We start from the raw sequence: 25,542 nt of genomic DNA on the forward strand, positions 1-25,542 counted from the left end.
TAACAATGTGCTTTATGACACAAAAGTGAGAACAGATGTGTGTCCTATTTCAGCATATAGAAACCATATGTTATAAAGCCTTAAAGATGTTGGGATTTATCTTGCGATACGCAAATCAATCGAGGAGCTCTTGGGTACTGTGTCATTTGTATAATCACCTTTGAGCATCCTTCATTAATTGCCAAATAATATAACCGACAAAATTTCTATAAAGAAATGAAGGTCCAAAAAAGTTTTTTTAGGGAATATATAAGATATACTGGATTATGATTCCCTTGAGTCGCGTGGACTTGAAGATTTTTTATTTTTTATTACAAATCTGACTTGACAGGTTTTTAAATGCGTAAACAATTTCTGTTAAAAAATAAAAAGCAACTATGGCGCACACGTGAAATATATGAGCACAAACCCATATAATTTATTCCAGCTCCTCATAGCTATCGCCAAAAAACATATTTAATTTTTCAGGCTCGTTTTAATTGCATTTTTAATAATAATAATATGCATGTATATAAGTGTGTTTGAGTATGCTTAAATAACTAATATGAATAAATATCATCCTGACGCATTGGAAAACCCTGATTTTTTTTAAATTCAAAGTTAGGCGCTGAATTTAAAGCTGTCACTTACAGTTTTAAATTAAAAAATATATTTCAAGATCAGTAAAATACTGTAGTAACAATTTTTGTATATCTAGATATATGTATTTTTAATGTGCCTTGAATTATTTATATTATCTTAAATTACATTAATTATAACATATTTTTAAAATAGCATATATGTATGTATTTTTTTTTTGCTTTATTGCAATTTAGATGTAATGTTTAATATTTGTTGAAAATGATTTTTTATTACAAATCTGACCCTCACTACTTGACAGGTTTCTCCAATGCGTCATGATGGTCATTATAACAATTAAACATTTAAAAACTATGAATTTTAAAGCTAATAATATTGTGTTTGGCAAGCTTGTTCTAAAGCGCTGGCGTTCTGGCCGCGACAGACAAGAATAAGGGACGCGATCGCGACTCTCCTGCGTACTCTAAAGCTCGCAGCCGAAAGTCGCTAAGCATTGACAGATTATTGACACCGTAACCTAACAACTTCAAAAACTAAGCCGGGCATGTAATGAATTATACCCCAACGCTTCTAGCAAAAAGGCACTAGAATTCAAATACTTATTATTATAAATACACAGTCTTGTGAATATACACAATCCAGCTAATAACAATATCATCTAAATAGTGGGGGCATAGTGATCTATATATTATTATATATAATTTAATTTAAATGTTATTTTTTATATATATATATTTTGTTCATATATATTATTTTTATTGGCGTAAATATGTTATGACTTACGCATGTATTTTTTTAAATAAATTAGTAGTGCATTGCAATTTTCGCTGCACTGCTAATTAAACATCGACATTTTCTTGTTAGAAGTATTATTTTTAATTTTATTACTGATCATTCTTAATTCACGAGAAACACTATTTAATATTAATAAATTCGCAATAAACTATCAGCTCACTTTGGCCACAATTTCCGTTAAACTTCTGTTGCTTTTCCTTTCAATTTGTGGTATTTATAATTAAAACGGAATTAATTATTGAATGTATGTATGTTTCAATAGTGCATATTGTGAAGCTTGTCGAATCGAGCAAGATTTGTTAAATTTATGATCGGATGAGTCATCGAAGCATATTTGAAACAAGATTGTGTCCCAAAAAGGCAACAAGCGCTGCCATACGACGGAATTGAATGGGCATTGTTCAACAGAGGTATCAGAACAACCATACTTTTAAGGCTAGTGGTATTGGTAAAACATGATCGAAAAATAAGTCGGATGTGGGTCAAGTTCAAAGCATTTGAATTATTTAAGACTATCGATCAGCTTTTTACTAGAACGTAAAAAGTATTTTCTCAATAATTTTTCAATGGTAAAATAATATGGTTTTCAACACCCGCTCCAGCTTTTTTCATTGCTGGTTTAACGATCGGTCTCGCAAAACCATTTACTGGTGCAGACAGGGAGGGTTCAACTATTACATTACACATCTAGATATAACACAACACTATATATAATAGTGAAATACGTTTATATTATTTTTGAAACATTTATACTATGAATTCAGATAATTTAGTTAACGTTACTTTTATTAGACATGATTTCCATTATTTAAATAATTCATTGAACGCATTTTTGGTTGAAACATTTGATTATAGAATTATATATATATATCGACCATGACATATCAAACATTACCATGAACGAAATCAGTAACAATATAAACCGTCTCATGCTTTTACTAGCAAATTTACCGCAAATGCGGTTACTCACTTCGATAATACTTATCGGACGCACAATCGCAATTCTATAGCGATGAATAGCAATAATTATTCACTGGAAATGAGGGGAAATGAAATTAGGCATCGGAGACTAATGAGGAGACTGTAGATGTGCCACTTTTGAGGCCTTTCTCTCGTGTGTCTTTCGTAACAAATGCACCGAACACAACTAACAATTAACTTAATTTAATATAATATATAAGGGTTGAATATGATTTGATATACATTCTTAAAACACATGTATTGTTAAAATAAAAGTACCCACTAACACAATTTATTTTATATTGATAATGATAATTACAATTACCGTATGAGTTCCACATTCCCAAGATTACATCGGCTTGGGAATCAATACGGATTCAATGGTTTGTTTAAGAATAAATAGACAATAATAAGCGGTCTTAAACTAGAGTATATAAAATATTTCTGTATTTTTTGTTCTAATATTGTCAACCTGTAATCTGATGATATTAGCATTTTAATGGCTAGTCTTCGCCGTTATTGATGACTACCAATTACTAAGCTGTAAATCACACCATAAAATCGCACAATAAATTATGATAATTAATAGTTATTTTTTATGAGTACGTTAGAAGCAATGACCAGTTAATTTTTTTTGTTTAATTTATTAAACACATTCAAATACATAAATCGCAAGACGCCTGTGCTTATTGCGACGAACGGCTAATTCACCTCTTTTTATTGAGATTTATTGTATAGCCGCAATGAAGAGCTCAAGATTGGGCAATCCACATTTTTACAATTATGTTAAATACCACAATTATGGTTGTGATCTTATTATACTTAATTATCTAAATAATAGAGTGTCGGAAGAAATCTATATTATAAGAAAGTTTTGAATACAACGCAATCAATTTAAAAATCCAATAAATAAATTTATCGATATAAGATATATATGACAGTCGCAGCATGTTTATTTTACTCAATTGATATGATAATATTTTTTAAATTATTTTAGCCTTATTTTACTGCTGAGGAAATGTATGCAATGTTGTTAAATCAAGACATTAATAATCCTGACGTGTTTATTCCCAGATTACCAATTATTTTCGTGGCAGTATATAAGTGGCAAGGACTGTCGCTCAATGTGACAGGAATTATCTCGATGAATGCTTTTCTTATGATAAATTTTTATGTCGCAATATCATAAGCGAATCATACCCAAATACAAAACATTGAGCATTAAGTGGTTTTAATGAAAAAATCTGTAAAATAAATATAATTTTAATATCTATTTCACCTTTGTATATTTTTCAATTTTTTTATTAATCGGCATTTTTAAACAAGATGGTAGATTAATCTGTTTAAAGAATCTAGCTGATGTATTTTTAGAATAAGTTGCGATATGATTAAAAATATGACAATTATCGCGTCTTTAAAAAATGGCAAGGCTTATCTGTACAGCGAGTAAAATTGAAATGTTGGTAAGAAGATTTAAAATATCAATTAAAAGATAAATTACCTACAGGAGAGTTGAAAATTTAGGTTATTATAAACATTTAAAGTAGTATTTCATTAAAAAAAATGGTCCACACATTGCAAAAACTGCATTTTTCACTAATTAACTGTAATATTCATATATACCTAAAACAATTATCACTTCTCAGAAGTCAAAAATTCACGTCAAAAGCAATAAAATCGTGTCGGCGCCGTCGCAGTGGGAACGCTCGGTAACGAGCGTTCCCACTGCGACGGCGACGGCACGATTTTATTGCTTTTGACGTGGATTTTTGACTTCTGAGAAGGGATAATTGTTTTTTGCGCTCTCTTATTGGTCAACATTCAGTTTAGATTTGCTTCACTGAATTCTTATTAATTATAAGTAGTAATATTGTTATAACGGCGGTACGATTTTATTGCTTTTGACGTGAATTATAAATAAGGACGTGTTTTGGAGGGTGGAGGAATTTGCACTCCACTTAAATTTGACCAGAAAAACGCATGTCGTATAATGAATAATAATGAAATCATAATATTAAAAAAAGGATCACTGATTTATATGATTCTTACTTAATATTATTATAATATGAACGCTAGATAACCGAGCGTTTCCACTGTTACGGCACAATTTTATTGTTTTTGACGTGAATTTTTCACTTCAGAGAAGCGATAATTGTTTTTGCGCTCTTCTGTTGCTCTAAATTTGGTTTATATACGATTTTTACATAATATTATTATAAAAAGTCAATATGAATGGTAGATAACCAAGCGGTTCCACTGCGACGGCACGATTTAATTTCTTTTAACGTGGAATTTAAATTTAGCCAAAAAATGCAGGTCATTAAATGAAATGGAAATAATTTAAAATCGACCACTGACTTGCCAACGTACCTGCATTAGCCCAATATGTTAAAACGGGATCAACACAATCAACACATACAAGTAATGGGACACATACTTTAATAATTATAAACTCTTATTACAGCTTAAAATCAATAGTCACAACTCATAACCTATCATTATTCATCACGGTATTTATTCGTGAGATTAGGAATATATAGGAAAACCAAATCTGAATATCTATGAATATATATAATAAGAAACACTGAGGTTCATATGGAATTCGAGCCTAGGTTTTTCAGGTATTTAGACACCAACTATACAACTAATATATAGTGCTGCTTTTTCTACTTTTGGAAATTATTCGAGAATCTTACCCTCGCGGCATATATAATATGAAACTCTGTATGGGGTTATTATGTACCCCGCTCAGTCGGCACAGTGTATTTTTGGTCTCATGCGTTAGAGGTAAAATGTATTTCTAGTTGATATTTAGACTCCTTATATATATTAATATATACAATAAAATTATTATACTTGTACCAATATAATATTGTAAATACAGTATCCAAAGTACATAAAAAAACCTACCAAATGGTCCATGCGGGATAGCTATTTACTAGAGCTTATGGTTATCTCGCGCGTTATTGCTTAATCTAATAATTTCAAACGCCAAATAGTGCATTTCTTTCCGGAATTCCCTAATTGTAATTGCCATAGTTTCAGACAAAATTGCCGGTTTCGAATCGCATATACACCACGCTCGTTTAGCATAATAATTACATCTAATTGAACGTTCGCCGCTTTAATTTTATGTGTCGTCTTCCATTACTTTTTTCGTTGCTATACGCCATAGCAACGCCGAACTTTCTCGCATACGATTCATGGTGAATTCATGCTACGCTACGCCAAACCAGATCTTTCTCTCGATTAATTACTATCTCAATAAAATAATGTAATGCGTTTTTAATCGCGTTGCGCAAAGGGCGTTGCGTAGGTCCGATCAGTTTATGGAGCGAATATGTGCGGAGGCGTCGTTTCGAGCCGTTGATTGCGCCCTCTTATTTGTGTATAATTAATTATGTAATCAGTGATCAATGACGCTTGGTCCAAAAAAATTAATTAATTACAAACGCGTGCGAAATACAATTAAAATTAGAGTGAAATTGTACTTCGATTTCCACTTGTTTATAGCGAGTTCCCATTCATGACTTTCTTCTTGTGTATACATGTTAACAGATCAGAAAGAGCATCTTCACTTGAGGCAAAAACAGTAATGTCATCAAGAATGCTGCCTTTCTACTATTTTTTTCTCTGCAAAATCAGATTGCTGTTGAATTACTTATGTGTAATCTCTATACATATTTCTAGTAAGACAAGACATTACACTTACAACTACAGTAATTTACTTGTATCCAATACATACTCATACATATCGCACCGGCAGAAAAATACTATAATTTAATATTTAAAAAAAAACATACGTAGCTTACGTTCCTATAATTGTGAAAACCCAAATAAGATAGGGGCATTAAAATCATTTTACACAAAGCTAAACTAATATTATAAAATTCGGATAAAAACATGAAATACTATTTTAAACAAAATTGTAAACTTCTCAGACCCAGTACATATTGCAATGTACAACATTATTGCTTGTTTTTGAAGCCATTTTTGATTTATTTTTTACATCACACTATACACCATATTATGTTAAAATATACAATACTACTTCAAAATATAAAAACAAATTTTTCATGCCATTTTAATGTATTAATAAAAAAAATTAACACAAGAATTTTCTATGAAAAAAAATATTTTCCTACAAAAAAAAATTCAGATCTGATAAGGTTAAATACAGTTTAATACAGGTGGTATAGTGAATGAATAATACCCGATAGACCTATGTTTGAATAACATAGTACCATTTGTGCTCTTTTAGTTTCTGTCTGGGAGATCAAAATTAATGGTTATTATATAATCAAAATTCTAATCGATCATCACAGATTATGTTTTCCTAGATTTTCCTAATCTCACGATTGAATATGGTGACTATTAATTCAAATCAAGTCGTAACACATATTAGGTATTGAAAATTGTTTAATAATGAACTACTTACGTGCATAAAAAATAATACCAATAAAAATATGTAGAAACGCATTTTTATCTCAATTAAAAACATATATGTAATATCAATAATTGAATAAAATTGAATTGAAAATCAGAACGAATCAAAAATAAAATTGAAAACACAACAAGTAGATCGTCCGGTATTCACACATATACTAGCTGCGGTACCTCACGATAGTGAGGGACAGACTTTTTCTGGTTCTTTTGTATAATTTAAATGATCTAATAATGAGATAAGTAAGACTATAGATATTATATTTGTGTGTATAAAAAAACGTAGCTTGCTCAGTAGCGACAGTTTTTTATCAAAAGCGCATTTTTTAAATAAATATTTGAGTGCCATTACTGGGGCTCGAACCCACAACCTCAGAGGTACTAGCTGAGACGTTACGGACTACGCCATTCCGTCCTTAATAAAATAATATTTCACATATACAAACGGTCAATCAGATCACTGATAATATTGCCGCAGCTTCCTTGTAAAGATAACAAATTATTCTATAAACCTGGAAGCTGAAGTTACCGAGAGTTTTAATAAGAAAACAACAAATATGATAAAAGTGTCAGTTTCGTAAAAAATATTATAAAAAGTTTTGTAAGGGCTGTGCAGTTTTTATCAATATTATTACATGCACTTTTTAAGAACTCGAGCTTCCTGATACCGTGTACAATAGTTATTTATGATACATTCGACCGACTGATAACAGTTCGATATCACGCCATTTGTAAAAATATCGAGTTTATTTACTTTCGAAAACAACACACTATCTACAAAGCAGAAAAATCATGATAAGCATTTTGACTTTATGACTTTCAGCTGCGTGCTTTAAATTAACCCAGGAGAATCGCGGTCGTGACCCTTATTCTTGCCTTTTCGGCGATAGCTATGAAGAGCTAAAAAAAATTTGCGTCCACCATAATTGTATTTTTTTATATTTATTTGTATAATAGTCATTATGATGCATTGATAAAACTTAAAAATATTGAATAAATTCGCACTGAAAGTAAAGATAGCTTAAATTATTTATTCTGTGCGAAGAGAGAAACTGCACTTGAATTCCATAATGAATTTATAATTAAAAAATAAATATAAGACCATATATTTTTACTGAATAACCAAATAAAAAGCTCTGCGCGGCTTGGGTGCTGAAAGAGTGAGCTATCACCAGACGGTATTTAACGAATATATATTTCAATTTAAATCTAAATAGCAATAAAGCAAAATAATATATAAAAAATGTAATTGAAGATATTATTTCAATTAGAGGCACATTTAAAATATATCTAGATACACAAAAAATATTTTTTTCTAATTACTACAGTATTTTACTGATCTAGAAATGTATTTTTAATTTAAAACTATAAGTAACATGTTATTCAGCACCTAACTTTGCATACAAAAATATCATTTAATCTTTGTGGTAATTATCATTTATTGTTAATATTTAATGATATTTTTTTTCTTATTGTGTATTATTTTTATGTGTATTGCAATAATACAATGTATTGTTTTTTTACTATTGTGGCGCATTGGAGTAACCTGTTAGGTTAGATTCATTCATGGTCACAATAAGTTAATAACAATCCATTTCTTTACATTATACATATATTATATCGAAGATCCTGACCTAATAACCAAGAATAGCTTATATTCTTCATCAAAAAATATAAAATTAGCAAAGCAATTTGTATATCTCATCGAAATAAATATTCATTCTATACGATATAGTTTTACGCATTGTGACAAAATTAAATAATTTATTTTTAAATACCACCTGGCAACCCTTTTTCACCCGCTCGCTACTTGGCCATAAACGCCCTATTTTTAACCAGCTCCCCTCGCGTTCTATTTATGTAAAAAAAAAGCGTCTCAAGTCTGACCAAATCCAGACATATTTACTTTGAAACAAAGTCGAACTGTGCTTTCCATTCTTTATCGACGAACACAAAATTAATAAAGCAGCGCATTCATGACGGGTGCGGCCCAAGTAAAAATCATAATGGCGCCTCCGTTTTAGCGCCGGAAGTCGGAGGGGGGACAATGCCAAAAATCAATCCGATGTCTAATCGACGCAATTTTCTTTGTAAATCAATCATCGATATTACGTTCGACTTAAAAAAATAAAAAGCAATTTTTAATTGAACGAACACTGTATTTTTATGCTATTTCAGCTTACACCTAAACATAATTTATTGTCTCATTGAACTAAAAAGCCGTTCCGGTTGACAGCTTCATTGTCAATGGTATGTTGGAATGTAGTTGAGTGCTAAAAAATATACATACACAAAGTGTCCGTTTAAAAATTTACATCATCAGAACAATTAAACTATGTTGAGATGGAATAGATATGACTATTGAACATGTTGTATTAATTTTAATCTAATGCTTATAATTTATGGTTTTATTGGTATTATCAATTATCTTAAGCTGTATATGATTATATCGAGTTTAAAATAATTGATTTGCAGTTATAATGTTTTGTCATAAGACCATCAATATACATATATAATTCATATTTTAATGGCATTGAAACTTTTATGGGACATAATCAACTATAAAACTATATGGTTGAATATTTATGTTATAAATATAAAAGCTTTTAAACAAATTACACTTTGATGATAAAACTCCATGTATAAGATATGCTTCAGTGCCATAATAAAAAAAATATACGAACAGATAGTTATTTTATATTAACTTGGCGAATGGTAAAGTTAGAGTATATTCAGTCATATTACAACCCTTATGAATATGTTTCATTGTCTATTATTGCTCAATGAAATTCACGTGGATTTAAAAGCTTATAGTAATGACTTTAAATGTTCTTATAAAATCAGCGATACTTCATTATTTTCAAGCTAGCAAAATAAGTATAAATGTTTATATTGCCATCTCTTGATAAAACTTTAAATATTAATTAATTTCCAACAATATTTTTCAAGCTATATTGACCGCGAAATTTCACTATCACGCGTAAACGCGTGGACGGGACGTAACGTGTTGATGTATTTGGCATTAAATTAAAACACTTATGGCGCAAAACAAAAATAAATTGAACTTGAACTACTTTTTCTTGCATATTGAAATAAAATGTACAATGTCTAAAATTAATAACTAAAATACCATAAGTCACTACCTACGTCGGTGCATCTTGTTCGTCGATTTTAATAAAAAAAAAGTTATGCTATTAATAAACATGAATATTATAAAAATAACCCTCTGATACACACTAAGAAATCTGAGGAAAAATATTTTTATGGAAGGATTCCGTTCGCATTCATTATGGGCCATCGACCATACTCGACCGAAATAACCGTGCGAAAAAATTGATGTACCCACACGAGCGTGTGGATATGATCAGAAACCGTTCGAAAAATGACAGGCAGTTTTCAGAAAATTGTTCTAAAATTATATATAATAATATAATGCTCAATAAATATTATGTATGCTCATTAAAAAAAAAATTATAATGTGAAAAAATAAAATGATAATGAATGTTGAAACTAAGTTGAGAACACGCTTGTAATGTGTTTCCAATCATGATAAAAAATATGTACTGATTTATTTTTCTTGTCGAAATAAACAAACGTGTCAATTAAACTGTATACATTAACAGTTTCAAAGCAATTGAATAAAAACCGTGGAACAATAGTGAGCGTCGATGCATATAACAGATACCAAACGCAGCATTCCAGGATTACGCATTTCATAAAATGACGACACTGCGTTAATAAGATCTGTATTAGACAATAAAAAAGAGTATGGTTCTGCCCTGAATCATCGACATTGATCAGATGAACAGATGTAAGGGACGTTGAACTTCCTTCCTCAAGACAATTCGGTTAACTTAATCCAGAACTATTACTTGGAGTAAATAAGAGTTTAGCCAAATTCGATCGAGATAATCCTTAAAAGACCGTTAAACAGCCGCTTTTCTTTAACCGTTCGATCTGGTCCAGTTAAAGCAGTCACAGTTAGTAATAAAAAAAACGATAAAACTAGTGAGCATCGTATCATGGAAAAAAGAAAGAGTGTTCCAATTTCGGCATGTGCTTTAGAAAATCAACGATACTAATATTTAAGAAATGATAATGTGTAACGAAAACCATGCAATAGATCACCAAGATTTTCTGACATTGATGGTAAATATTAAGGACGTCATTTGGAGGGGGAGGGGCAGATTTGCCATCCTTTATACTTGGTCAGAAAAATGCATGTCGTTTAATGAAATTATATCAAAATATTAATAAAAAAAAACGATCACTGACAGGCCAAATTCCGCCCCTCCATGCTGAGCTGAAATGAAGTTTCTGATTCTATCCCTCTTTAGAAAATCCAAGAAAACAGTCTCGAATCTATTCCGAAAATATTTTTTTAAATATGTCATTTCAGTGAAATCATATCAAAATACATTTTCACCGGTAGATATATATTTTTAACCAGTGAAAATACAATTTATCTGGCAGGTGCTATTAAAATGATATGATTTCAACTTTTCATATGTAGTAATATGTACTTTACATACTTATCGTTATTTATTTACATGCGATCTATAAATATTACAGTGAATGTGTATTTTTCAGTGAAGTTATATTTTCACTAGTAAAGTCCAAATACATTTTCACCAGCAAATATATATTTATAATAGCGAAAATATTATATTACTGATAGACGCTAGTGAAATTATATGCAGCCCTAAATTTTCTATGAAACTTAATTTGCTGTTCACACCTAAATCTAACCTAATGAAAGTTCTAAAACTAATTATTTAGAACTTTCATTAGGTCAAATCTAAGCTAAGACAATTCATCACTCAGAACTCGGGAAAATAAAGAGAAATATATGCAGAGATCGCATCTCGCATAGTGCTCTATAGTTTGTCTGCACTTTAATATTACACTGTTTTAAAAATATGATAGCTATTCTTGCAGATATTACTACGGAGTTTTGATGCGAGAGTATTGATATAAGTATATATTCAAACCGAATTTTGGTCAATAGGAGAGCGCAAAAACAATTATCACTTCTCAGAAGTTAAAAATTCGCGTCAAAAGCAATAAAATCGTGACGTCGCCGTCACAGTGGGGACGCTCGGTAACGAGCGTTCCCACTGCGACGACGACGGCACGATTTTATTGCTTTTGACGTGAATTTTTGACTTCTGAGAAGTGATAATTGTTTTTTGCACCCTCCTATTAGTCAAAATTCGGTTTTTGTGGAATTTTCAATCAATTCAGAGGCAATTTTATAAAAACACATGTTTTTATAAAATATAATTTATTTCGTACTCAATTCAATCTATGGGTTTTATTTTCTATAGAAAAAAATATGATATAAATATGTTTTTTATTTAATATATTTATTTATTTAATTGTAAGTACATAACTATCTCGGATACCTCAAAACAGTGAAAGATCGATCGCCGTACATGTACGGCGATACCGCTCGAAGAGCTAATGAAATGGAAATATTAAAAAAAATGACCGATGATTAGTCAACTTTCCTGGTGAAGATGTTTCTCAAATAATTTAGTCAGCGCATAGAGCACTGCTTATCGCCTTTCTATGATTCGTAAAACGGCACATCTAGAGGTGCGTCTTATTTAAAGTGAAATTAATAACAATGTCTATTCTAGAAGAGTATCCCTACTTAAATTTAACAAAGCCAAATTTTAGATTCGAAAGCTCAATTTTTTGATAGTCAATATACTGATGATGAGAAAACAAAAAAGAGCTTTGGGCTATGATTTATTTTTTTATAAAAAGTTATACATTGCTAAGTATATCTTCAAATATTCGAAAGGTGCTGTTAAAAACCCAGCTTAGGTTCTGGAGCATCCTCAAGCAACGCGTATAACTTTTTTGTCACTTTTGGCGAAGACATACGCACTTGGCAACTCTCCTATGGCAGTAGTCATCCTCTTTGTACGTTGATATGTTAGGTCATGTTGTATTTTAATAAATCAATAAATAAAGAAAAGGCGCTAGTCAGCATCTCAGATTTTTCTTGGTTTGTATTGGCTATATTATTTTCAGTTTTTAACGGTTAGGTTTTTGTATATTTAATAATTCTTAAACAACACGATTGTTCATTTATGTTTGGGTAAGGATATCCGTACTTATCGACTCATCTATGGCAATAGTCATCCAGCTTCTTAATATGCTAGTATATACATTGAACTGTTCAATGTCAGCTATGAGTAGCTGTTCTATTGGTTAATTTTAGTATAATATTATATAATATATTTTTATTTACAGTTTTGGGGTAGCCTGTTGGATCATGATGATATTAATTAAACAAATAAATAATAACAGTTTTCATATTTACATTCTTAACCTATCTAAGGCGATTGTGGTTAAGTCATTAATAATTTTATTCTACATATGTTCATAAAAATCTGTTTACAACTAGAAATTTATTTTATTAAGAATAAATTTATTTAATGCAAAATTCAATAATACCTCTACTCTAGCCTATGTCGATTGAAGTAGTGGCATTTCTATTTTACCACTTTATTTTTTTTTTATTAACTTTCAAATATTAAAATTAAAATAAATCATTGACTTATCTAAACAGGAAAAAACACATCATAGATCACTTCTGACTGTCACACTAACCAATTACGATCCATTAGATTGCTTTAACACACATTTATCTTTTAATAATCGATATGAATCATTTTTACAAACAACAAGTATGTACTATAAAAATTGTATTTCAATATAATCTAATGTTGCAATATATCGTCATCATCAAACTAACACACACCTATATTTTGCCACCTGATACGATCGAATCAACACTGACTCACTTTTATTTTTCAGTCCAATTAATATGAAAAAGTCTGTGCTATCAGAAGCACAATGCCTAGAAAAATCGCCTCATGCAACACGTGGGAAGTTTTGTTGCAAAAAATGCGATTTGTTTAATCAAGGAGCACCTTTGGATTACGATGGTCAAAAAAACTGAATATGGACATGTGATAAATTAATTGTATGCGGATTCGTTAATGTATACTTATGGACTCATCTGGTGTAAAAAAGGTCGACGACCGCTGACGTATAGTCGGTGTCTAAGCCACATACATTCTGTATGCATACGCAAATCTCGTTAGAAAAAAACAACAATACATACATACATATACATTATATACATATATAGACTTAAGACCAGCTTGACTACAGATTTTCTGGAAATTTAATGATGCTTTCTGGAAAGAAACTTGTACTGGAATTTTACCAGATTTTGAGAGATTAGTGACGCGTGATTTGTTACAAGCTTTTCAAAGATCTAACAACCCATGACCGTGTGTTGTTTTCACTATAATACTTTCTAAGATGCATGGCTCAAATATTTACGTAAAATTAACAGGCGATTTTTGAAAATATATGTTTATGCCATATGGAATAATTTATAAACTAGTGCTTGATATGTAACAAGAACTTTCAGTTAAATTAATCCACGTGGAAGTCGTTAAAAATGAAAAGTACACAAAATCAGTATAAATTAACCAAAATTCACTACACATGTAAGACATATATTAATTTATTCATAATACATAATTCATTTTAAATGCTAATAATTCATAAACTGCTCGAAGACACAAAAATAATATTTTTTAAATTCAGCAGGGATGGCCAAACTTTTGGAGACTAATTACTGAACATCCCCCCCCCCCTTTTATTTAACAAACTTTAAAAAACCGAGTTAATTTGGCTGCGAAACGTTATTTTTTTGAGTAATTTACTTTGAATTAATATTCCCCTTGAATAAATTATCTGTACAAAAAAACTAGGATGTTTTTCAAAAACTTTTGTTGATATTAAAAAAGTTGATATAATTAAAACTATCTTAAAACTGGCAGTTATTGCGCCCTCAAATTTCGAAATATTCTACATTAATGACCAAAATTTTTTTTTTATAAACACTAATTTTTAATATTTTTTAAGTCTTTTACATTTTTATATTTTTTGATATGTTATGAATCGCCGCCATTTTTAAACAAAATGGCGGATCAGACGTGTGAAATATTTGCACTATAGTATAATTAGTTTCCCCTATAAATACGCGGTTTATCTTTACATCTGTTGACAGTTACGAAACGTCCATTTGCTGTTCAAACCAAAACCTAACCTAAACGAATTAATCAAACTCGAAAAAATAGACTGCCCGCGCAGCTTTATATGTGTTCGATTAAACAGGAAGATATGCGCACTTAAATAAATACTCTGTTCCATAAAACGAATTGTATGTGTTATACAATAATAGAAAATGATTGATTAAGCAACATTTTATTTGTAGTGTGCACTAAAAGCAATGATTTGTGCATTACAGTATTAAAAAATAATTGCTGTTTAAACTCAAACCTAACCTAAACGAAGCTCAACAACTATAATTAATTTTGAAGCTTTCATTAACCACACTAACCACACCAACGTTAATGCACTGTCTATTTATTTTAATGTACATATTATTCGTTTTAGGTCACATTATATTTTTTTTGATTCACATATATTTTATAATATGCTTACAAATGCGCATATTTTTATAGTAAAAACTATTTCATGCCGATTTCATTAAAACTATGACAGTTATCGTGTCCTCAAAAATCCACATAAATGTTATATAATATTTATTGAAAATAACTGATTTGATCGAAAGATTATTTATTCATTAACTGCTTTTCATAGTTCAAATGGGCGCAAAGCGCAAAAATTATAATTTTTAAATAGTATTTTTAATTCAATAATTGCAAAACTTCCTTATTTACTATACTATCTTACTTCAACTTTAATGTAAAAAAAGTATTTTCTAAAAACTGCAACTTTTCATAAAGAAAATCAAGAAAAAAAAATAATAATAATTATTTTTCTAAATTAAAATGTTGATAATTACCAACCAAGCGCAAATCTGTTTCTGTTTTCGTCAAAGAAAATATCAAGAGCCGATTTGTTGCAAAGATTTTATTTTTTAATTAAAAAAACAGATTTAAATTCAGCCGCGCAGCGCAAATATAATTGAGAATATTAATTTAAATTATATTAATTAATGGAAATTTAATACAATTAATGTAATACATTTAATTTATTCCTTCATCATAGCTGCTGGTTGTTGACATTAATATTTTAATCATTAACAGTTTTTAAATACCAATGTCTAAGTGGCTGCGCAACACAATTTTTGTTATTTCTGAATATTATTTATAATACAATTTCTATCTTATTTTAATACAAGAAAAAAATAGCGGATTTTAAGTATTTACTCTAAACTGACATTTTTCATCAAATAAATTTTCATCAGGGAAAATTAATATTAAAAACTATTTTTCTAGAAGAGCGCAGCGCAAATTTTTTAATTTTAAGAAACTCGTATTTTCTGCTTCTTGTCAAAAAAAAGATCAAGATCTGATTTGTTGCAAAGTTTTAAATTTATTAAATAAAAAACAGATTTATATTTGGCCGCGCAGCTGAAATTTAATTGGTTATCTACTGAGAATATTTTTGTAAATTATATTAATTATTCAAATTTTCTATGACTTTTTCAGTTTATTTTGCCAAAAAAAATGTACCAAGATATTTGCTATTTGACCGCCAAGAAGGATGATAAATAAAAGTCTAAATTAATCTTAAATACAAATTAATAAGTGGTTTAAGATATATTGTAAAATCAATTGTTCAATTTAATGTATTATGTCAGTTGCAGCACTATCATTTTATAAATTAAAAATGCGTTTCTTAAATTATTATGTTTTGAGTTGCTAACTGCAACTACCTTTTAGCACTATCGTTAAAAATAATTACCTATTTCCACAATTGTCTATTAAAAATAATAGTGGTAAGACCAGAAAAACTTTAAAACCTAAGTACTCTCCACTACTTTTAGTGAGATGCACAAAGAGTTATGTTTGACCACACTTCAAAACGCATACGTTATGGAAATATTTTTAATTTATGTTTGCTCATGATCATGAATATTTATTTTGAAAAAAAGCATTCCAACAATTAGGACAGTGCATTCTCCGTGAGCCCAAAAGCGCTTTAGAAAACGTCTTCTGTACACGACACGTGGAGCACAATAAAAAAAGTAACACCAAAATCGCTTCACGTGAATTATTTATGAATAACATTATCTACTCTTGATAATGTGCAAATTTTTGAAATGTGGCGTGGAGAACGAGTGAAAGAAAACTGTTATAATATTCATTACGATACAGTTCCGCGGCCGCGATTTCGGTAATTGTTATATGGAGAGTGAGAGAGAGATATATGTATGTAGATATTCGTGGGTATTTATCAGTGTATTAATTTTTGGTTTTTGTGGTGTCCGAAACGCCGTTGCCAAACGACATAAAAACTGAACCTTCACAAGAAACACGATATGAAAGGCACTTATGAATTCGCGCCTGTTTAGTGTCAGTTTTCCTCTAACCCTCCGATGGTTTCAACATTATCTATTAGATATATGCAGGAGGTCATAATGTATGAATCACTCTCTAAAATACCAGTTCTTTTCAATCTGCTACTTTGAACAACTCATTAAAAGTCTGCAAACGAAAGTGTTTCATTGTTAATCAATGTTCAAATGAGCGTTAATCTCGTTATATTATTAAAAATGTAAACATTCATGTTGAGCAAAAGAGCGTTAAAAATATTATCCATCAGATCGAAACGACGATTACTTTTAATGCTATTCATTCGGTGTGCTACACCCGAATTTTCAAAAATGCGCCTAAATAATTAATGACACGTATAAAAAATGTTGATGATCGCTATTATTCATTTTTCTGGTACAGATCTCAGCTGGTAGCTTTTTGATTTATTAGAGAGTAGTAAGAACGGACTAAAAAAGACATTATCTAAAGTAATTTGAGTAAAAAAATAACAACTACATCTAGATTGATGCCACAAATATATGTATATATATACACCTTTGAGAGGGGGGCGAGGGGACAAATTCCCGGGGTCTGACTCTGGAAAAAATCTTAGCAAGAATATATGTATAAAAAAGTAAACACAGACCTCAAATAATGAATCTGAACTAAACTACAGTTGTTTGAGAAGTACAGTCCGTCCAAGATGTGAACGCTCATCGATATAGTATTGGTGAGAAATATTTTAGAGTAACCATGTGAAATTACACGTTCAATGAGGTTTTCCTTTTTTAATTTAATTTGTTGAAGAAAATGTAAAACAATACTTTCCTGATTATTTTGTTTATTTAGATACATATTTAACTCAAAAACATGAGATCAGTTTTGTAATCACTCTCCAGGTTGAATATCTGTTTAATATAATATTTTTTAAAATACCAATATAATATTTCAGAAATTGTTTTATTGATTGCAACTACAACATGACAATAATTTATAATAAAAATATAACACATTCTAATTTTTAATTCAATTTCTAACGTATGGTCTCCCTACCTACTGATTTAGTATTGGTAACGTTCTCCTATCGGTGTATGCATGCGTATATGCACCCTTATTTCCATCACAATGATGATGAGCTTTAACATATTGGATGGACTATATGTACTGATGTATTCCAGGTTCCTTAAGCGCTTTTTATATATACAAGAAATAAAAGGAGCGGAACATTGCCTTCAAAGACACCCACTTTCTAGATAGTCAGTCTCGAATCTATCCCGAAAATATGTCATTTCAATAAAATCATATCGGAATACATTATCACCAGTAGATACATATTTTTACCAATGAAAATATAAATTATCAAATTGGCAGGTGCTACCAAAATTATATGATTTCAACTTTTCTATATGTAGCAATATATATATTTACATATACATATGTGTATTTTTTGGTAAAGTTATATTTCTATTATTTAAGTCCAAATACATTTTCACCAATATATTTCTACTAGCGAAAATATAATTTAACTGATGTCACTCTAAAATATTTATGAATCTCAATTTGGCAGTTGCGAAACGTCCATTTGCTGTCAAACCCAAACCTAACCTAATGAAAATTCTAAAACTAATTAGTTTTAGAACTTTCATTAGGTCAAACCCAAAATAGCTAAGCCAACTCATCTCTAAGTGGAAAATAAGCGCAAGAATAAATACAGACGGATATTGCATCTCACATATTGCTCCATAGTTTGTCTGTACTTCGATATTACACTATATGTTAAAAATATGATAGCTATCCTTAACGAAATTACTATGGACTTTTAATATACAAGGGCTGATCATAATATATTCAAATCGAATGTTGGTCAAGAGCACAAAAACAATTATCACTTCTAAGAAGGCAAAAATTCACGTCAAAAGCAATAAAATCGTGCCGTCGTATAAAATGACATTTTTGTCATGAGGCCTAGAATCATTGTTTTTCCAAGGCCCAGGTAAGTATAAGTAAAATTACAGGCTGATTCTGTACTATAAATACAATAATTTAAAATATTTTTTTCGATTAAATACATCATTTTACTTAACTGCCGTTAAATTTATTTTTTATTATTAGATTTTTTTAGGTGCAAGCAGTTTTAATTCACAATAAAGTGATAAAAATTGACTTGAGAGATGAATGCATCTCTCATAGTTAATTTTAGGAATTCAGATGAAAATAGTTCATCAAAGGACTGTTGTGTAAAATATCGACTTTATATCTTATTTTGGGATCCCGATTTAGCTTATCGAAAGTAGTCACATGAAACTAATAGAAACGGATAGACAAATAAAAATTAGTAGGCCTAAATTGAGGCCATTTTCAACTCATTATAAAAAGTATTTTTTTAGTATTAAAATGTATAGTTAAGTAATTATTAACACAGTTAAAAAAATATGATACTAATATGAAGCATAAATATAAGTTTTCCAACGATTTAACTTAAAATAACTATTTTTGTGTAATTGTTATCTTTCATTAAAATTATTTCAACAAGATGTTGAATTCTGCGGATAACCTGATACCTAAAATCAAATGATATGTAATTCAAGCGAAATAAGTATTACCAGATAGCTACATATTATTTCAAAGTCAATAACTTTGTAATGCCATTCGTACACAATATTAAAAAAAAAGAATATATAAAATAATTGAAAAACCATGAATTTTGCTGAAAATATCAAAAATATAATCAAGCAAGTAATATTGTAACAAAAAAACGAGCTAAAGTCAGTTTCTATGTGAACTAAATAATTTATATCAATTTTAAATGACTCACTCAATCACATGATAAGAACCAGCCTAATTTTTTTTTGAGCTCAATAAAGATAATAGAAAATATTTAAAATTATGCTCAATTATTAGAACGCCACTTTAACGGCAAACAGATACGATATTAATAACTTTCATATAATAAACCGTTGATTTTTCAACGGTTGCAACTGTTCTAAATAATAATTGACTAAACATAATCAAAAAATACATAGGGGTAAATATTAAAAATATCGTTCAATATTACCCCTTCCTCCCTTTTTTGTATTAAGATTAAAAACACACTTTGTATGTCGGTATTTGAAAAACGAGTCAAAGTACAACTAATCAATGTATAAATTGAAATAAATCAGCTTAGGACATATTTTTTCCATTTAAATTGATTAAAATCAAGTATTTTTAAATGTGAACTCATTTGTTATAAGATCCCATTACGAATGAAACCACAATCTATAATACAATACTTCAGGTTACAAAAAGATATTTTCTAGTATTAATAACGAAAGGTGTGTCAAAAATAAATATTAAACGATATATTTATTGATATAGCGATAATCATAAATTGCAATAACTTTGTCAATTTGTCACGATTTGCGCGTAGGTAGCAAATTCAACTATTATATATATATATATAAACAAATTAGTTAAATTTTGTAATTGCAATAATTATAATTTGCAATTAATATCATTTTTAGTAATCGGTGTTAAATTTTTAATAAAAAAACAATGGCCGTTTTTTACCTTTTTAGGACCATTTTGGACGATCGTCTCGTATTCCAACCCTTCCGACATTTTTGTGCGTGCAATGAAATTTCTGACGACTGAATTTGCGCTCCAGGCGGATATGTCGCGAAATTTATTTTATAGCGACCTGACGGAACAATCGCTCGACGACCGCAAAGTGCGAAGGTTCACAGACGACTGTGGCTGTATTCTCTCATCAGACATTATTCGGCGCCGCTTGCCGACTTTTGTTTACACTGCCGCCCTAACACACCGATTAGTGGCTATGTACATTTACAATATAAACTGTCGTTAATCATTAAAAAATACATTAAATATACAAAACGTTTATTCAAAAATATAATATAAAATAAAAACATTTAAAATATTCGTATTAAATAAAATTAAAAATTAAAACTTGTAAATTTTCTAATAAAATAAAAAATCCAGCTAAAAATACGATTGCAAATATCTATAACAATTATTTACAAATTGACAATAATAAATCATAAAATAAATTAACTATATATGAAAAAATAATTGATTATTGCTAAGTAAATTTGAAAAAATACGCATTTGTAAATGGGGCAGTCGCCTGGGGCGCCAGCTTTAGAGGTGCGATAAAAAATCATAGTAAAGTGCAATGAAGAATCATTTCCTTCGAAAATGTTCAAACAATGTTGCTAAAAAAAATCTTAAACACAAAAATCTTAAAAAGATTAGATATCCTTAAGAATTAGAAAACACTTAAAATTATTTCGTAGGTTAGCGGATGATATTTAAAAATAACTTTTATTAATTTATGCTCTTAAATGTACACACCTACTTTTCTGTGTTGCACTAAGGTTCTAAAATCGCTATTTTTAATAATGTTTAAAACTGAAAAATATAATTTAATAACTTTTTTATATAAATATATATGTTTAATAATTCTACATTCATTAAAAAAGGATTGCCCTGAAATTTAATGGTATATTTTGAATGTTAGTATAAGAAAGGTTTGAAATATAGTTTTTTACCTCCTCTTATGCAAGCGATTCGATTATAGTCTCATGGAAACCATATATCTCTGCACCTCGTCGCTCTTCTATGCACACTTTCTTCAGCTACTATTATAGTGTTTCTTATGGTTACCATACAGTCGTCATCAACGCTATTTTTTCATCGTTGATCTATTATTTTAAAAATCTTAAATGCGTTAATTTATTAATTTAATTTAATACAATAAACAATTGCAATGTATTTACTTAGATTTTTATATTGTTTAAAATGCAGCTGTAACAAGCTTTACCATTTGATTATTAATGTGAAAAAAAAGATTATTGTTGTATTTACTCCGTATTTTTGTTACATTGCGAGCATGGAACATCTCTAGTGAGTTAAGATGCGGCCTTTTCAAACTTTGCCTATATGTGTAATATCTGCTTAAGTTGTGTAAGTAATATAGAATAATACTTAACATGTATTAAAAAGGGGAAAACAACTTTAAAATCACTTAATTAATGTGACTTGACAATTATTTTACGCTATCTATAAGCCACTTGATAAAATAATGGTTTTATTCATAGAACAATACGCCAAAGCTAATTTATTTCAAAAAACGATCTTTAAAAAATCGGTCATAGTAAAATGATGTTTCTTAAAAAAGTACACAGACCAAAAATTATATGACATGTTGATAAAGCAACACATGAAGAGTGGATCGAAAATAATATAAAAACGCTCAAGTATCACTTGGCAAAAAAATGTATGAGATATTTTATTGTTACAGAGACAGTTAGTTGACGGATAAAGAAAAATATATTCACTAATTTAGAAACAATATCGAAAATCTTATCTTGATTCTGTAAGGAATTAATACCTAATATATTAAAATTAAACTCGCAAAAATGCTTATGTAGTTGTTGAACGCCCTTAAAAATATTATTGTTTATATTATTGTTTAATAATTTTACTTTTAAGGGCAGGGATTAAATTTCTGGTGAATGTTTTGCATTTTTCTACTTATCATGTTAACGATTGACATTAAATAATTTCGTTAATTTATAATTTAATTTTAATATGTAAATATTATTAAATATGTATGTTATAATATAGTGGAAGACTGTATATAATTCCATAAATGATTTTTAATACATGTTGCAATAATAATTAAAGTTAAAAAACCTCAGAAAATAAAGTTCTTTGTAGTTAATTCTCATTTTTCTACTTGCGAAATAATGACAAAACTTTATTACCGAGGTTTTTTTAACTTTAATTATTATTGCAACATGTATTAGAAATAATTTCTGGAATTATACAGTCTTCCACTATGTTATAACAAACCTATTTAATAGTAAGTATTTATATATTCAAATTCAATTATAGATTAACGAAAGTATTTAATATCAATCGTTAACGTGAAACATGAAACGAGCATCACTAGCATAATTCCCCGCGAGTAACTATAACCTCAAAGTGAATCATAAACTGCAACAAAAACAAATTTAGTATGGTGTATATTGATGCATAATTATAAATGATGTCAGCTTAAATTATATTGTGTCTATTTTAGGTTCATAATGAGTCACTTGGTTCAACACGGATTCGTTCTTACTAATCAAGGAGCTGAAGCAAAAATATACGAAGGAACTTATCTAGGAAGACCAGCGATAGTCAAGGAACGTTTTTTAAAGAAATATAGAGATCCAAAGTTAGATGCATTGCTGAGAAAACGGCGCACGAAGGCTGAAGCCAAATTGATATTAGACGCTCTGTCAAATGGCGTGAAAGTTCCTAAACTGTATTATGTCGACTATGAAAAGGGAACAATTTACATGGAGTTAATCTCTGGCGTTACTGTCAAAGAGCATTTGCTTAGAATCTTTAGGAAGATGAGAGGAAGAGCGAGCCCTAGCGACAACGATTGGATACAGAAAGTATGTCCTACGACATTCCTGAAGAATATGGGGAGCTCGTTGGCTAATTTGCATTTTAATTATGTAATTCACGGCGATGTCACGGTTAATAACATGTTACTCCATGAAATCAAAGAAGAAGCTCCACCTTTCAATATCGTGTATGAAGTTGTATTGGTAGATTTTGGACTTGCTTACATAAGCAACAAAGTTAAAGACATGGCAATGGATCTCGTGATATTTGAGAAGTCGTTCACAAACATTCACGACGATTTGACTTATTTATTCACTAAAGTACTAGCATATTATGACTTTGGAAATGAGGAGGAAAACGTAGTGTTTAACAGATATAAAAAAATTAGACATAAAAATGGAAAAACACCCATAGAAAGACTGAGATATTTGTAACGAAATGACAATTCTGACAACAAATTGTGATAAGAATAATATTACAATACCATTTTTAGTATATTATAATTATGTTTAGAATGATGTATTATTATTTGTATTGCTTATATTATGTATTAATAAAACTAAGTATCATTTTTATCATAGATGATAATTTTAAAGAAATAAAATAAATAAGTGTAAATAATTTTCTTTAATTTATACTCAATTAAACTTTACTCCTTTTTCAAAGAACATATTAGCTTATTAGCAAAACAAACATTGAATATTTTTTATGGGAAATTGCCGTTAAAAGTAAAATACCAAAAATTTTGTACTGCGCGACAAATTGTACAATATGTATAATTATAATTAAAGAAAGCACGGTTTTTTAAAATTAACATGTATAACAAATACTAGAAATAAATAGAAACAGGGACGTTCCTTTCGTTGAAAATTAATAAATATCGAGTGACTGATAGTTTTCTTAAACAATTGTCTAACCGTATGACAAAGAACGGCATCATACTTATTTCATTGTTAATATATATATATATATATAAATAATTCAAACAATTTTTATATCCGAAGCTAGTGCTCATGCAGGGCCGGCCCTAGATTATTTAGCGCCCCAGGCAAAAACTAAATTTGCGCCCCCCCCCCCACCCTAATAATACTTTAATAACTCATTACATGAGCGCAAAAATATAATTCAAATTAAAGTAATTTAATATTACATATATTTGACACCATACTCTTTTTTGCGAATTTGTAGTTTTATTTTCGTCGCGATTTTTTACGCGTAAAATAATGTAAAGAGTACACAGTAGTGTATACAAAAAATATCAGATTATATTCTTTAACAATATTGTTTGATAATCTTAAGTGAATATTGCGCCTTTATTTGGTATCACGGCGCCCCCCAAGACCTAGCGCCCCAGGCGATCGCCTGTACTGCCTGCCCCTTGGGCCGGCCCTGTGCTCATGTAAAAGTCTGGTTTCGCCCAGAATCATCGCCATTAAGCACAAAGGTTAGGGATGTTTTTGTGACACAATTTTATTCAGCTAAAACGACAGAATATTTATAATTTAAGAAATATAAAACATCATGTCATACTGTCTGGTAATTTACCTGATCTTCAAATTATTAAATTTGTGAAGTATTAAGCAAATGTTTTTTAATTGTCATAACAGAGTCCTAACAGAGATTCCCTTATCTAAAATATAAAATAAATGTGTCACGCTCCCCTAGAAATGTGGTTGAAGCAGTAGTGTAGATAGGCGACGGGGCAGGGGTAGGGTCCGCCCCAGGCGGCACTTACTTAGGGCGGTATTTTCGCGATGAAAGGACCGTTCGTATAGTGTGGTTCTTACATTGAGTATTTCTGAATTTGAAATACTTGCGAAACCATGATTTGTAGTGTATAATTATTATTTTTTTCTTCAAAATCTCAAAAAATGTAAAAGAGTATTATGCGATCAGTTTGATATCCTGGCAGGTATAGGTTTAAAATCACCACATATAATATTCAGGGCGTACAAGAAACAAAACAAAGTATATGTAAGTACCA

The 25,542-nt window shown here is 29.6% G+C and overlaps 2 protein-coding genes across 2 annotated transcripts in view; one reads left to right on the plus strand and one right to left on the minus strand.

Moving 5' to 3' along the window:
* LOC148231469 (coactosin-like protein) overlaps window positions 1-20,977 on the minus strand; it is a 32,987-nt gene extending 12,010 nt beyond the window's left edge. Inside the window, exon 1 of the mRNA XM_088192794.1 lies at window positions 20,706-20,977. Coding sequence (XP_088048920.1) covers window positions 20,706-20,756 — 51 coding nt within the window. The 5' untranslated portion in view covers window positions 20,757-20,977. The remainder of the gene's footprint in view (window positions 1-20,705) is intronic.
* A 2,270-nt stretch (window positions 20,978-23,247) lies between these two features.
* On the plus strand, window positions 23,248-23,992 carry LOC148231472 (EKC/KEOPS complex subunit bud32-like). Its single transcript, XM_088193597.1, has one exon. It carries the CDS (start codon window positions 23,249-23,251, stop codon window positions 23,990-23,992), a length of 744 nt encoding a protein of 247 aa, XP_088049723.1. The 5' UTR covers window position 23,248.
* The last annotated feature ends 1,550 nt before the right edge of the window (window positions 23,993-25,542 follow it).

The sequence above is a fragment of the Plectrocnemia conspersa genome, unplaced genomic scaffold, assembly GCF_051122295.1.
Source record: "Plectrocnemia conspersa isolate PC_06_02 unplaced genomic scaffold, ASM5112229v1 ptg000009l, whole genome shotgun sequence".
Lineage (NCBI taxonomy): Eukaryota > Metazoa > Arthropoda > Insecta > Trichoptera > Polycentropodidae > Plectrocnemia > Plectrocnemia conspersa.

Coding starts and splice junctions, on each gene's coding strand:
- LOC148231472 (XM_088193597.1), top strand. CDS start 23,249: ATGAGTCACTTGGTTCAACACGGATTCGTTCTTACTAATCAAGGAGCT.